Genomic DNA, 13,580 nt, shown 5'->3' on the forward strand with positions numbered 1-13,580 from the left:
GGGGAACACATAGAGCATGGGTAGGCAACCTTGGCTCTTTTATGACTCGTGGACTTCAACTCCCAGAATTCCTGAGCCAGCTGACTCAGGAATTCCGGGAGTTGAAATCCACAAGTCATAAAAGAGCCAAGGTTGCCTATCCCTGACATAGAGTGAACAGGCATTCGTTTTGCAAAGAGGTCCTTTCTTAAATTTGGACCAAGCAGAAGTTGTATTAACTTCTGTTCTATGAGAGATTTGTTGGCACATATCAGTGGTTCTCAACTGATATGGGGGGGCATGAAGGCTTGAAAAAATGTTATGATTTAAATGTTGAGTTAAGTCTTGGGGGTCCGTGACCATGGTCGTGGCCACAAAAGGTATTTAAAGGGGGTCCGTGGTGAAGAAAAGGTGGGGAACCACTGACATATAATTTGACCAGAGGTGCCTAAACCTCTGCATGCAACTAGAGATAGTCCTTGACTTTTAACCATTCATTTAGCAACTGTTTGAATTTATAACAGCACTGAAAAAAGTGACTTATCACAGGCCCTGCGCTTACAACCATCACAGCATCTCCATGGTCACATGATCATCCCCATGGTCACATAAATTCCCCCCCAACCCAAACTAGGTGTTTCCAATCTCTATCCCTCTAAAAGCAAGTCCTACTTGGGTCTTAAAGGCAGACATTCGAACAGCGGAGATTCATAAGGACCCAGGATCTATCCGTTTGCATGTGTTGTGCTCTAGCCCAGACATGTCAAACACAAGGCCCAGGGGGCCGGATCTGGCCCACAAAGTGGTTTCATGTGGCCCACAAAGCCATCCTGGAAACAGTGAGGGAACGGCCCCCACTGTCTTGGCCCAGAGACCCTTCTTCTGCCAGAGACCCTCAGATCTGTCCCACTCCTGCCCAGGCCCCCATAGGCACCCTTGATGCGAACGATGTAGAGCTGGCCACACCCACCCAGTAGGCCACGCCCACCCTGGCCATACCCACCCAGCCCCTTGAGGGCAACCGCAATGCTGATGCGGCCCTCAATGAAATTGAGTTTGACACCCCTGCTCTAGCCTAAACTTTATGAGCTGATTTATTTATTTTTCTGTAACTCCTCAAGACAAAAAGCTGCAGAAAGATTTTTTGCTTGCTTGCTTCCTTTCCTCTACTCTTCAGCCTGGAGTCAAGGTAAGGTTTTAAAAGGGACAGAGATTGGAGGGCAGAGGCAGGGAGTTTAGTTTCTATGGGGAAGGGGCAAGAAAAATCAAGAAGTCTGTCCCTCCCAGCTTTTTTTTTCTTTATTGAAGAAATGTGGCTTTCTGGGGAGAGAGGAGGTTAAAGTAAGGGAAAGGTTTTGCACTTGCTGCCTTAGAATGCAGGATCTGTCTATGGAGGTTCTCAGTCATCCAGGTCAAAGTTGTCCCAAATGTGCTTTTTCAAAAGGCAACTGGAGTTTGTTTGTTTTTTCCTTTGAAGACATTTCACTTCTCATCCAAGAAACTTCTTCAGTTCTGACTGAAAGGGGGACGATGGAAAGATCTCCGTCCGTCACCATTCAGTCAGAACTGAAGAAGCTCCTTGGATGAGACGCGAAATGTCTTCAAAGGGGAAAAAAACAAAAACAAAGTCCAGTTGCCTTTTGAAAAAGCACATTTGGAACCGTGAAGAGGCTTTGTCTTCCCAAAGCCTAGCAAGAGCTAGAAGGGCTTTGCAGGCTACTGATGGCCATCTTATTGGAACAGAAAGTTCTGAAAGGCTAAGGAACCAGCCCTCTTTTGCCCCAGGAAGACAGGGAGATCTTGGCAGCATGCAGAATGCACTTCCCACTACATTTCACTGGCAAGCCAGCCAGCTGTGCGGCAGGTCCGCGCGTGAGCCCCCCCAAGGGGCAGGAATCAGGGCAAGGGGTATCTTGGAGTGGGGAAGGTCTTGGGAGGCCTGAAGCAGATGGGCTTGTGCCTACACTAGGTACTACAAGATCTCACCCACCAGAGCTCCACTTAACCATTCACAGGTTCATTTAACAAGCGCATTGGGGAAGGCAGGTGTGGCTGATTGTTGCTTGAAGCAGTTCATTTAACATTTGTCCTAACTCCTGACCCTCATGGATTATGATCGTAATTCGAGGACTACCTATACTATGGAAACCATGATCCAAATACACTATGTACTTTGAGGCTTTCCCTAAAAGTCTATGGATCAACTCTCTTCTCTGTATTTGGCTAAGCTTGTAGTAACCTAAAAGGGCAAAGACAGATGAAGAAATGAACTACAAAGAGATATAGAAATATCTATTGTACAGCCCAGTGCATTCAGGTCCTTGGTCCATTATCAAGGACACTGAAATTCTTGTACTTTTTTTACAACTGTGTAGCCAGAGTAAATGTAAGACTTTTCAGTGCTCTCACTAATAAAACTGGGCATTAAAATATATTGAATATGCACACATAAGCCCAATTTCTTGTGAACTAGCCCCATGCTGTGCAATACAATCTCAGATGCTCTTAGGACTCCCTTTTTCTAAGTCAATTACCAGGATACTGGAACACTATTTTGTTGGTCCCACACAAGCCCCAACTGCTATATCAGCAACATCTTCTATATCCAGCAAAATAAGATCATTGCAACTGAAGCCTTACCTCATTCATCCCAATTAATGGGAATGCTTGGATTATCTGAGAAGATTACTATCGTGAATGAAATGTTACTGTAGAGTCCTCAATACTCTCCCAGTTTGGTTGATTTCTTGCAGATATTTCATTACCCAACTAGGTAACGTTATCAGTTGCTTTTTGTTTAAAAATAACCCATTCCCTTCTAACACTGATGATGTTACCTAGTTTGGTAATGAAAGATCTGCAAGAAAGCAGCCAAGGTTAGAGAGAACTCTAAGGACCTTAGAGTTCAACCCTAAGCCACAAATATTCTCTTATATTGATAAAATGTTACTCTTTATATCTATGGCTACCTTCGTAATTCTTAGGAACAAGAAAAAGTAATTGTAGGTACCTTGTTTGCCTTACATGCAGGGGGCACACCCACAATGCTGTCAGGATGAGGCAGAAATTATGATTTATCACCATGCATAAATTTGAGAGACTAAAAGCTATACCTCATCTTCTTCCTGGGCACTTTCATCATCATCGTCATCGTCATCCTCCTCCTCCTCTTCGTTCTTGTAGCCAGGAGGAAGTGGTGGGCCAATCAGCTCCTCATCTGAGTCATCTAATGGCTCTTTAGGGGGTAAAGGGGGACCAACAAATTCTTCATCCAGACTGTCTTCACTTTCACTACTAGACATTTCTCTGCATGGAACAATTACAAGAAGCAAAACAGCTGATACAGGTATTCTGACTATTAAGTGCTGAAGTCCCTAACCTGTCCCTTCTCTTTTTTGTTGTTGTTGTTCAGTTGCTAAGTCATGTCCAACTCTTCACAACCCCATGGACCATAGCATACCAGGCTTCCCTGTCCTCCACTGTCTCCTGGAATTTGCCCAAATTCACGTTCATTGTGTGTGACTTTATCTAACAATCTCATCCTCTGCCATCCCCTTCTGTTTTTGCCTTTGATCTTTCCCAACAGCAGTGTCTTTTCCACTGACTCTTCTCATTAAATATATGAGCTTCAGCTTCTCAAATGAGGGCTAATGAAGAAAAGAAAATACGGCATGGAACTGGGTAATGTCTGTGCCAAAAAAAACGAAGAGAATGGGCAAGAAGGATATAGTCTAAGGTTTGCCAGAGCACGGAGGGATGTGCAAGCACAGATGAGCTAACCACGTGCTTGCCAAGTAGTTACTTTCTGGGAAAAATGAAGCACCTTTTCTTGCAATATGCTTCCCTATGCAACTCTTTTTATTACTGCAAGGAGGAAACAAATGATTTTCTTTGAGAGCTTTGTGATAACCTGCCCTCTGCTGGTCTCCCTAAGAATAATGGAACTGTCTCAAAGATGCTGAAGGCAACAGGAGGAACGACTGCTTTTTCTCCTTCACTTTAGGGGGGGGGGAACCTATTTATAAAATGCACATGCCAAATCTTTGAGATTCTTAGCGGCTTACAGCCTATTAAAACACATCCAATACATAATGAAAAATTAAAAACACAGCATTTAATGAGAACAATAATTGTAATGCCCAGCATACAGATCCTGTCTTGTATATCATACAGTTTAACAGAATAATGGAATGGACCTTGGAGATCTTCTAGTACAATCCCCTGCTCAAGCAAGAGATCCTATACCATTTCAGACAAATGGCTGTCCAGTCTCTTCTTTAAAACCTCCAGTGATGGAGCACCCACAACTTCTGGAGGCAAGCCATTCCACTGATTAATTGTTCTGTCATGAAATTTCTTAGTTCTAGGTTGACTCTCTCCTTGACAAGTGGCTAAAGTGCTGGCTCCTTGTCCTCTAAAATTTAGTTCTGGCAGGTTCAAAATTCCACTTGTGTGCCAGCTGTGACCCAAAGGAGGATCCAGCTTCAGTGACTCATTCCCTCGATAACATGTTTAGACTCCTGCAATGAACTGTACTTTATAAGGGGGTGCCTTTGCAGATCACTGAGAAGCTGCAACTATTTCAGAATCCAGCAGTCCATGTACTGAACAGCATTCAAGGTAGGAGTCTTGGACCCAGCACTGGTTGTTAATAGATTTCTGGATATATTTTTTAAATGTTGGTAATCACCCATAAAACCCTACATCGTTTGCCCCCTAGTTATCTGTAGGATTTATTTTATTTATTTATTTTTATTTTCATTCCATTTATATCCCGCCCTTCTCCGAAGACTCAGGGCGGCTTACAAGCTTAGCAGTAGCCTTCATTCTATGTATATGCCTGCTTATTAGGGCTTTCACACACACCCCAAGCAGCATTATTACAAAGTCAGCTTAATTGCCCCCAACAATCTGGGTCCTCATTTTACCTACCTTGGAAGGATGGAAGGCTGAGTCAACGGGGTGGGATTTTTATTATGACTTCAATTTTAAATTTGTATTATTATGGGCATTGTTTAATCACGTTTTAATAATTTTAATTTTTGTATCTAATTTTTATGTATTGCCCTGTTCACCGCCCTGAGTCTCTTGAGAGAAGGGCGGTATATAAATTAAATTAATAAATAAATAATAATAAATAAACCTTGAGCCTGGTGGGATGCGAACCTGCACTAATTGCAGGCAGCTGGTGTTACTTAAAGAGGCATTAGCCCACTGCTCCACCAAGGCTCTCCACTGGAATTGGCCCGACCTGTTCAATCTACCTGGGGAAAAATTATTAGCTATGCCCTACATATGGGTGAAGGAGGGAGGGAGGCAAAGCAAGATGGTGCTGCCTTTCAGGAGCTGGACCAATTCTTTGGAACAACCTGCCAATGGATAACCAGATGGGTTCCATTCTGCCTGCTTTCCAGAGGGTAATTAAGCTTTAACTCCAGCTTGGTTTGGTTGCAATTTATTTCTTCAATTTTATTTACATATTTCATTCATTTGTGAACTTGTACGTTCTTTCCAGAAGACAAAAAAACCATAGACCCATTTGGTGGGATAATATTTATACCTGGGAGGTACTGTTTTTACTGGTTGTGATCCTGCAGCTGATGAATCAGCACCTTCCTGCTGGCCCACAGATTCTTTTTCTTTCTCAGCTGCTTCTTTCTCACGCTCTTCTGAACAATAAATGATTACCAAAAAGAAACAAGGATTGATACAGTCATGGGGTGAAACATTATCGTATTACATGACCAAAGATGATCAACTCCTGGTTTTCAAGGTAATACTACCACCTATTGAATAAAACTCAGTTAAATATCTGCAAATTCCTCTTTGGTTAACCATTCCAAATATATAAACAGATGAGCCCAGAGTTTTCAGAACTGAACTATCAGAAGACCAATAAAACAAAAACATCCCAAATTATTTTTCTCCAGTCTTTCACAAATTCACAAATTTTAAAAGCCTGGGTTTATTTTGGATAGTAAAACAAGCTAAGACACATCCAACGAGCTGAGTTGAACCTTAGTAGCCATGCACTGCTGTTTCTTTATTGCTAAAACATTGCTGCAATGTTTTTATTTTATTGTCCGTACTTCCTCTGAGACAGTGAAGGACTTGAATCAAATAAATAATTAAGGCAACGATTTATATTTTTATCTTTTAAAAATGTAACTGGTTTGCCTTACATTACAGAATGAAAAAGAAACTTAAATTTCCATCTAACATACTAGCAAGCTTTTCATAGACACTGTAGTTTTCATGTGCATACTCATCTTGATAACTCTAACTTATTTTTAGCACTGTGGCCATCCAGGAATATCCCTAGTTCTCTGAATTAAGTATAAACACAGACAGGAAAATGTACAGTTAATACTCAGAACAAAATACAGTACAGTTATTTTTTGTACAGCGTATCTCACCAAGAATTTTTCTATTTCTTTCTACGGCAGTTCTTCGGGTTTGTTCAAACATTGCATTGAAGTCAAATGTTCGAGCTTTCTTTCCTAGGTAGAAAAAAAAAGAAACCAATTTCCCAGAAGGTGATACTATATTTAAAGAAAACATCCTTAGGCAACTTCAAAATATAAATTAATGTATGAAACTCAGTGAGAACTGATTGCCTTGCCAGGATGAATCTCATGCAGACCAGAGGGTTCCAGCAGGTCATGTTGCCTGAGAATTACGAAAATTATGATTCAGAGATTAAGGAATGCTCTAGTAAACAATATATTTTTAGAGTGCAATCCTATATTGTATACTGTGAAAAAAGGTACACAAAGTAAAGGGACTTATTATGGGTAAATATATTTAAGATTGCAACCTTTATTAGACCAGCCCTCTCATCAAAAACCAAAGGACTCTCTGAGAATCTGTTTCCTGCAAAGGTGAATCAGACACCTTCAAAGAGAGTCAAGTATGGACTTTAAATTAATGCTTCCCAATAAGCATATCCTTGATTTTGTTGAAACAGAAAATTACTGATAGATTAAAAACTCTTACTATGTTATTTCAAATGCTTGATATCTGCAAGCCTAAAATATTAAGATAGTAAATTAGGATGATCAATTTTATTGCCCGAAACAAACCAACAGATGAAAACTCTCACTCAACAAGTCTCCTTATATACTGAAGAATTTATATATATAAAAATTACTTCATCCCACCAACTCCTAGAATCCGACTGGCTCCCAGATTTATTTTCAGGATGAGATAATTAGATCAAGAAGAAAATACGTATATATCTGGTGTTCACACCATTGAGTTACTTAACCGCGGATAATAAAACTATTTTTCCATTGTTCCACAATTAATAATAGAACTTAGATATACATCCACATAGGAAATGAGTGAAAAACAGATGGGCAACTTAAAAGGCAGCAGAAAATATAGGTTAAATAAAGGACCAGGCAGCACAACATAGATTACAGATTTTTTTTTAATTAGAACATTCAGGATGTTTACACTTAAGCATCTGACTGCAGAAAGGAAAGATTCCAACCTGTGGCATGAAACACTGCTTTATCAGCCAGCTGCTATTAAACAGCCTTTCTAAACCTGTAGGTTAGAGTTGATTTTATTCACTTATTGAATAAACAGACCACAATTTTAAAAGAACATTTTTTAAACTTTGTGCACCACACAGTACACTTGCAATGATAGTAGTGTTTATGCAGCGACTTAGTTGCTGGCTTGCTGTTTTGCTGTGGCTTTGCAGGTTAAAAACTAATTGTATTGTAATTTTTTTTTCTTTTCGGGCAGAGGCGGTAAAAAGGAACTTTACCCAGAAGTTTTCAGAGACCTGAAGCTTATGTTAAAAGTTTCTCCAAAGTTCAAAGGTTAAGGTTGCCTTTAATATTGGTTAGCCTTACTGAAAGGGAACAGAGGAGTTAGCTGCTGCAAAAAGCAGAATATAAAAAGCTAAGTATATATGTACCAGAAGCAGCACTAGAACAACCGAGAAGATGGAATTTGCAGTTGGAAATAGGAGTCCTCCAGAACAAACACCCAGAACACAGCTACAAATGCCCTCTGAAGCAAAAAAAAAAAGCAAGGAATCTGAGCAATAAAAAGAGCCTCCAAATTCAGTATTTCTGTATTGCAGAGATAGAGCTGCTAAGCTGAGAAATCTGAAATGCAGGGTGTCTGGTTGGTATTGAACTACAATGCCTCCTTATGTAACACCAGCTGCCAGCTGCCTGCAATTAGTGCAGGTTCGCATCCCACCAGGCTCAAGGTTGACTCAGCCTTCCATCCTTCCGAGGTAGGTAAAATGAGGACCCAGATTGTTGGGGGCAATAAGCTGACTTTGTAATAATGCCGCTTGGGGGTGTGTGTGAAAGCCCTAACAAGCAGGCATATACATAGAAGGAAGGCTACTGCTAAGCTTGTAAGCCGCCCTGAGTCTTCGGAGAAGGGCGGGATATAAATGGAATTAAAATAAAAAAAATAAAATAAAAAATTCACAGCATTCTTCAGCCGCAGATTGCCAAAATTTGGGATTCAGCAACATGTGGAAGGCCCTTCCCTCCATCTCATCCATTGCTGGGCTTCCGAAACTCTTGAGCACCACCAACAGCTTCGCTGTTTCGAGGGTGAGTGGGTGTCTACCGGGCCAGATAAAATCATCCTGTCCCTGCAAAAGGGGGGGGGGCAGGATTTGCAGAGACTAACCTCCATCCCCCAGATGGGTGGGAGCTCCGATTGACGTAGAGATCTGCAGGAAACTTTGCATCCCACCCCACCGCTCGCCTCCTCTTCCCAACGGTTCTCCTACAACTTACCGAAGCCCGAGAAACCCATCGTAGCCGCCAACTCCGGATCCGGTCCTGCCACCTGCTCGGCGTCTGAAAGGAGAGAGGAACATTCAGCGCTCTTTCCTATCTATGAACAAGTTGCCCTTTGCGGAGATAGGAAGAGAAGCAACCCGCCCGCCACTCACCGTTCTCCATCGCGGGCTGCTGCATCCGAACCGCAGGCTAAAACTCTCCCCGGAGCCACCACAGAAAACAACGGGGCGGAAGGGGCGCTTTGGATGAAGAAGCGTTTCCCTGCTTGGGAGAGTTCAGAGGCCTCTGGTGGCCGGCGGGGAAATGACCAGAAAGAGCGAGTTTAAGGTAGTGAGTAAGGCACCAGCAGGGGTCTTCAAACTTGGCCCTTTTATGACTTGTGGACTTCAACTCCCAGAATTCCTCAGCCAGCTGGCTGAGGAATTCTGGGAGTTGAAGTCCACAAGTCATAAAAGGGCCAAGTTTGAAGACCCCTGCACCAGGTTAGAACCCTGGAAGTCATCAGTCACTCTCTCTGTCCTAGGAAGCAGACAATGGCAAATCATTTCCAAGGAAACTGTGGGGATAAATGCAGATAGTCGCCAGAATAATTATTTATTTATTTATTTATTTATTTATTTATTTATTTATTTATTTATTTATTTATTTATTAAACTTATATACCGCCCTTCTCCCGTAGGACCCAGGGCGGTTCACAAGGCAATGAAAACAATATTACAATACAAAAATTAATAACAATTAAAATAGATTAAATTTTCCTTAATTAAAATCTAAAACCCCTATAACTCTGATTAAAAACCCAATTACAATAAGTTAAAAAATTTAAAAAATCCTCAGTCCTGGCCGGAAAGCTCAAAGAGCCAGGTCTTCAGGTCCCGGCAGAACGAAAGAAAATCAGGGGTCAATCAGTACCAATGGAACTCCTGAAAGGGCAGGTAAAACAGAGATCATCATGGGAAAAAAATGTTTATGTGATCACTGGAAGTCAACAATGACTTGATGGCATATAATCAATCAAACGTAGACTTTGAACAGATTTATGTATGAACCTAACTCTGATTTCAGCACTAGGGTCAAAACAAAGATGGTCTGTACCACTCTATAGACTTAATAAGACAGCCAGCCTGGTGTAGGAGACTCCGAATTCTAATCTAATTTTCCTTGGGTGATCCTGTACCAGTCACTTTCTCAGCTCTATGAAGGAGGCAATGGCAAATCACTTCCAAAATCTCACCAAAACAAACTGCTGGGAAGGAGTCAACTCTGCCTTGAAGGCATACACCACAGAGAGACAGACTTGAGACATCCCTGCTCCATCCAGAGAAATGTCTATTCTGTCCCGCAGAGTGAGTAGGATTAGACTGCAGCACAATGCAGTCTAATCAAGTCTTGGTCAAGTCTCATTTGTATTTTCTTGAACAAGGCTCATGGTTTTCTTGGCCAGGACAGTGAATGGCCATGACCTTCTCCTGGGATGTTTTGTGGACTTCCTAGCTTATTTGTATTTACAGGATGTCATGATGGTCTCCCATTCAAGTACTAAACAGATCCGACCGTGGTTAGCTTCTTCAGCCATCCAAAGTCGTGTTAAGCAGGTGCTGCACCTATGGAGATTCTGCAGAATGATGCACACTGAATGCAGAGGTGTATGTGTGTGTATACTAATTACTCAAATTTGTATAGTTGCCCATCTCACATACATGACTTATAAGTGAAATCTGACGAAGATAGGATAACTTGCCAAGTATTGGCATGTCGGAATCAATGCATTCTTTTGAATAAAATACTCTCAGTAATAAAAATGCCATGTAGGTTAAAGCAGCATTTCCCAAATCCCACTCCACCTCGTCGCTGAAAATAGAGAAGTCGTGCTTTTACCATAAGTTTAAAATGCATTACATTTGGAAGCACGCTCACGAGGGGAGAGCAAGAGTATCTCCAAATCTGCACATTGTACATTTCCACACGAACAATCTCGGGGTCCAACAATTGGGAATGACACTTTCTCCTTTTTCCTCCCCTGTCTCTGATACTGTCACTTTGCCGGGCGCCTCGGGCTGCTCCCGGCAAGAAACATTAGCGCGCTTCAGCAGCCCCGCCCTCCAATTAGAGCAAGAGGGAACTCCTCGCCTCTCTTCGACCCGACAGGCCGGAAGTGTGCGTTTGTGATTCCGCTCTAGGCTTTGCTCCTCGCTGACCAGTCGCCGCGTCGGGCGGGCGCGCGGGGTTTGCCGGGATTGCCCGCGAGGCGCGCGGTTGCTTTGTGGTTCGCTTTGGCCCTCTTGAGAGGCCGGGGTCTTCTCCGCCGCGGCCATGCCTGTCGCTCTGAACCCTGCGGCCGCCCCGGCCCTGCAGGAAGCCCTGGAAAATGCGGGGCGTATTATTGACCGGCAGATCCAGGAAGACCGGTGCTACCCGGACCTCTCGGAGTTGCTGAACGTGCCCGCGCCCGGTGAGGAATGTCTTGTTGGGGAGCGTCGGACTTTCCCTCCTGGCGACTACAGCACCCATAATGCTCGGGCGACATGCATGCAGCCTGGGAATCCTGTAATCTCGCCTTCTGCAAGGCACCCGCTTTTTTGCTGTTGTTGTTGTGGTCCGCTTTTTTAGTGGCAGCACTTCCCAGTCTCGCACCTCTGATTGCCGTGATTCAATCGCTTCGGGCTCCTGTTCCCCCGGCAGTATTGCCTAAAGCAGGGGTCTTCAAACTTGGCCCTTTTATGACTTGTGGACTTCAACTCCCATAATTCCTCAGCCAGCAAAGCTGGCTGAGGAATTCTGGGAGTTGAAGTCCACAAGTCATAAAAGGGCCAAGTTTGAAGACCCCTGGCCTAAAGGTTAACTGTCCGCTCCGAGCAACACCAATCTCGCTTGGGGGTGCCTCTCCGAGACTTAATGTTGCCTTGCCAATGGCAAAAATGCAGGTAGTCCTCGACTTAACGACCGCAATTTAGCCAAAATGTATGTTGCTAAGTGAAAATTTTGTTAAGTGAGTTTTGCCCCATTTTACGACTTTTCTTGCCCGTTTGTTAAGGGAATCCCTGCAGTTGTTAAGTTGCTAACATGGTAGTTGAATCTGGCTTCCCCCGTTGGCTTTGCTTGTCAAAAGGTTGCAAAAGGGGATCGCGTGGTCCCAGGATACTGCAAATGTAATAAATATTAATCATGGTCATAAGTCACTTTTTCAGTGCCGTTGTAACTGAATGGTCACTAAATGAACTGCTGTAAGTCGAGGACCACCTGTATTCACATGCTTTTATGATGGGACGTGGGGAGAATGATCTGTCCCTCTTCTGCTGTCATATGACAAAATAGTATGGTCCAATGAAAGTTAAGAATGGAAAATAGGAGGATATATTAAAAATAAAAACAGTTAAGAACTGCAGCTATAAAGACAAGTGATCAGGTCTAATTCTTATGGAAACCACAGTTAGGCTGCAAGCTAAAAGTGATTACAAATCATTTATATATTGTATCAAATCATTTACATATTGCTCTGGTAAATTTTACACTGTAATTTCCTTGGCAATATATATTTACCAGAGTTGGAAGATTTTAAAAACATAATTTCACTTTTGAAAACCTAAAGGATTAAGTTGAATGAAAAGGTTTTTATTTGGCTTTGAAAAAGGAGTATAAGTGTCAGGTAAGACTGTATTTTGCAGGCTTTGCTTATATGGTACAAACATGTTCCAAATTTAAATTTGCTATTTTTGATAAGATAGCCAAGCAGTTTCTCAGCAGATGGCAGCTAACTGGCTGAGCTCAATCGCAGGGGGCAATTCAAATCAGAGCAGTTGATGTGTTATCTTTTTAAATCTAAATCTTAAGGAAGTTGTTCTAGGGCAAAATAAGTGTCTGATAGAATGAGAGAAAACGTATTTAACTAGTCAGTTGAAAGGCGGATCAAAGATTCTGTTCAGATATGTGTGAATTATTCTAGAAAAAAATGTAACTGGCACACAGCTGTAAAAACAAATCAAAATATTCTTACAAAAAATAACAAAACCCACAGTCAAAACACGCAAAGACATGTTACTTCCCAAAATAACTCACCTAATATCCTGGTCCTAATGCACGAAGGAACATTAAGATCTTCAAAGGTATTGGTGACTGTGGCATCCTTTTAGTACATGTATTTGGGCTGATGTTTCAGAAGGATCTAATCTTTTTTAAAAGGTATTTCTTGTAAAATTCTTGGAGGGGCATTCTCTCAGACTTTTTAGAAATAACTTTTTACAAATCAATAGAAAAACAGACACAGAAATGTTAACAGAAATATACCGGGAAAATTATTTATGCATCTCACCAGAGTTTGTGGTGCCCTTTTTCTTACTGTTTTTTTCCCCTCCTCCCCTCAATTACAGGAAGCCCCTCCGTTTCTGGCATTTCAGATATGGATTATCCATTACAGGGGCCTGGTTTCCTTTCAATTCCCTGCCTTCCAGAAATAAGCTCAATTCGAAGAGTTCCTTTACCTCATGAACTTGTTGAGCAATTCGGACGTATCCTCATTTTGATATTAGTGAAATGATGGGCACATTTCACTTGTGTGGGGTGGATGAGTTGGAGGGTAACTCAGGGAAACACTGGCTCTTCTTCATTCTAGTACTACTTTACCAGAATCTGCGCATATAATTTTAGTTGCCTTTACTTATTTCTGTCTTCTGCTTTTTTATTAATTATTTTAGAATTAAACCTACATAAAGCCACTGCCAATACTTTTACCATACAGTATGTGAAGAAAGCTTACTATAGTGTTTGCAATAATAGTCTACATAAATGTATAAGAACATTATGTTGCAAATATTTATTTTA

At 41.9% G+C, this 13,580-nt stretch overlaps 2 protein-coding genes across 4 annotated transcripts in view; one reads left to right on the forward strand and one right to left on the reverse strand.

Moving 5' to 3' along the window:
• WDR70 (WD repeat domain 70) overlaps positions 1-8,987 on the reverse strand; it is a 117,874-nt gene extending 108,887 nt beyond the window's left edge. Inside the window, exons 1-5 of the mRNA XM_083353526.1 lie at positions 8,915-8,987; positions 8,757-8,819; positions 6,396-6,479; positions 5,540-5,648; positions 3,093-3,285 (exon numbers count right to left, since the gene is read on the reverse strand). Coding sequence (XP_083209652.1) covers positions 3,093-3,285; positions 5,540-5,648; positions 6,396-6,479; positions 8,757-8,819; positions 8,915-8,939 — 474 coding nt within the window. The 5' untranslated portion in view covers positions 8,940-8,987. The remainder of the gene's footprint in view (positions 1-3,092; positions 3,286-5,539; positions 5,649-6,395; positions 6,480-8,756; positions 8,820-8,914) is intronic.
• Positions 8,988-10,993: 2,006 nt separating this feature from the next.
• Positions 10,994-13,580, forward strand: part of NUP155 (nucleoporin 155) — a 33,411-nt gene continuing 30,824 nt past the window's right edge. For all 3 annotated transcript variants that reach the window (XR_014491201.1, XR_014491202.1, XM_083352594.1), the window contains exons 1-2: positions 10,994-11,214; positions 13,130-13,267. Coding sequence is in view for 1 of the 3 variants with exons in the window: in XM_083352594.1 (XP_083208720.1) it covers positions 11,076-11,214; positions 13,130-13,267 (277 nt within the window). In the remaining 2 variants the exon portion in view is untranslated. The remainder of the gene's footprint in view (positions 11,215-13,129; positions 13,268-13,580) is intronic.

This window comes from Vipera ursinii (genome assembly GCF_947247035.1).
Source record: "Vipera ursinii genome assembly, chromosome: 2".
Classification (NCBI taxonomy): Eukaryota; Metazoa; Chordata; class Lepidosauria; order Squamata; family Viperidae; genus Vipera; species Vipera ursinii.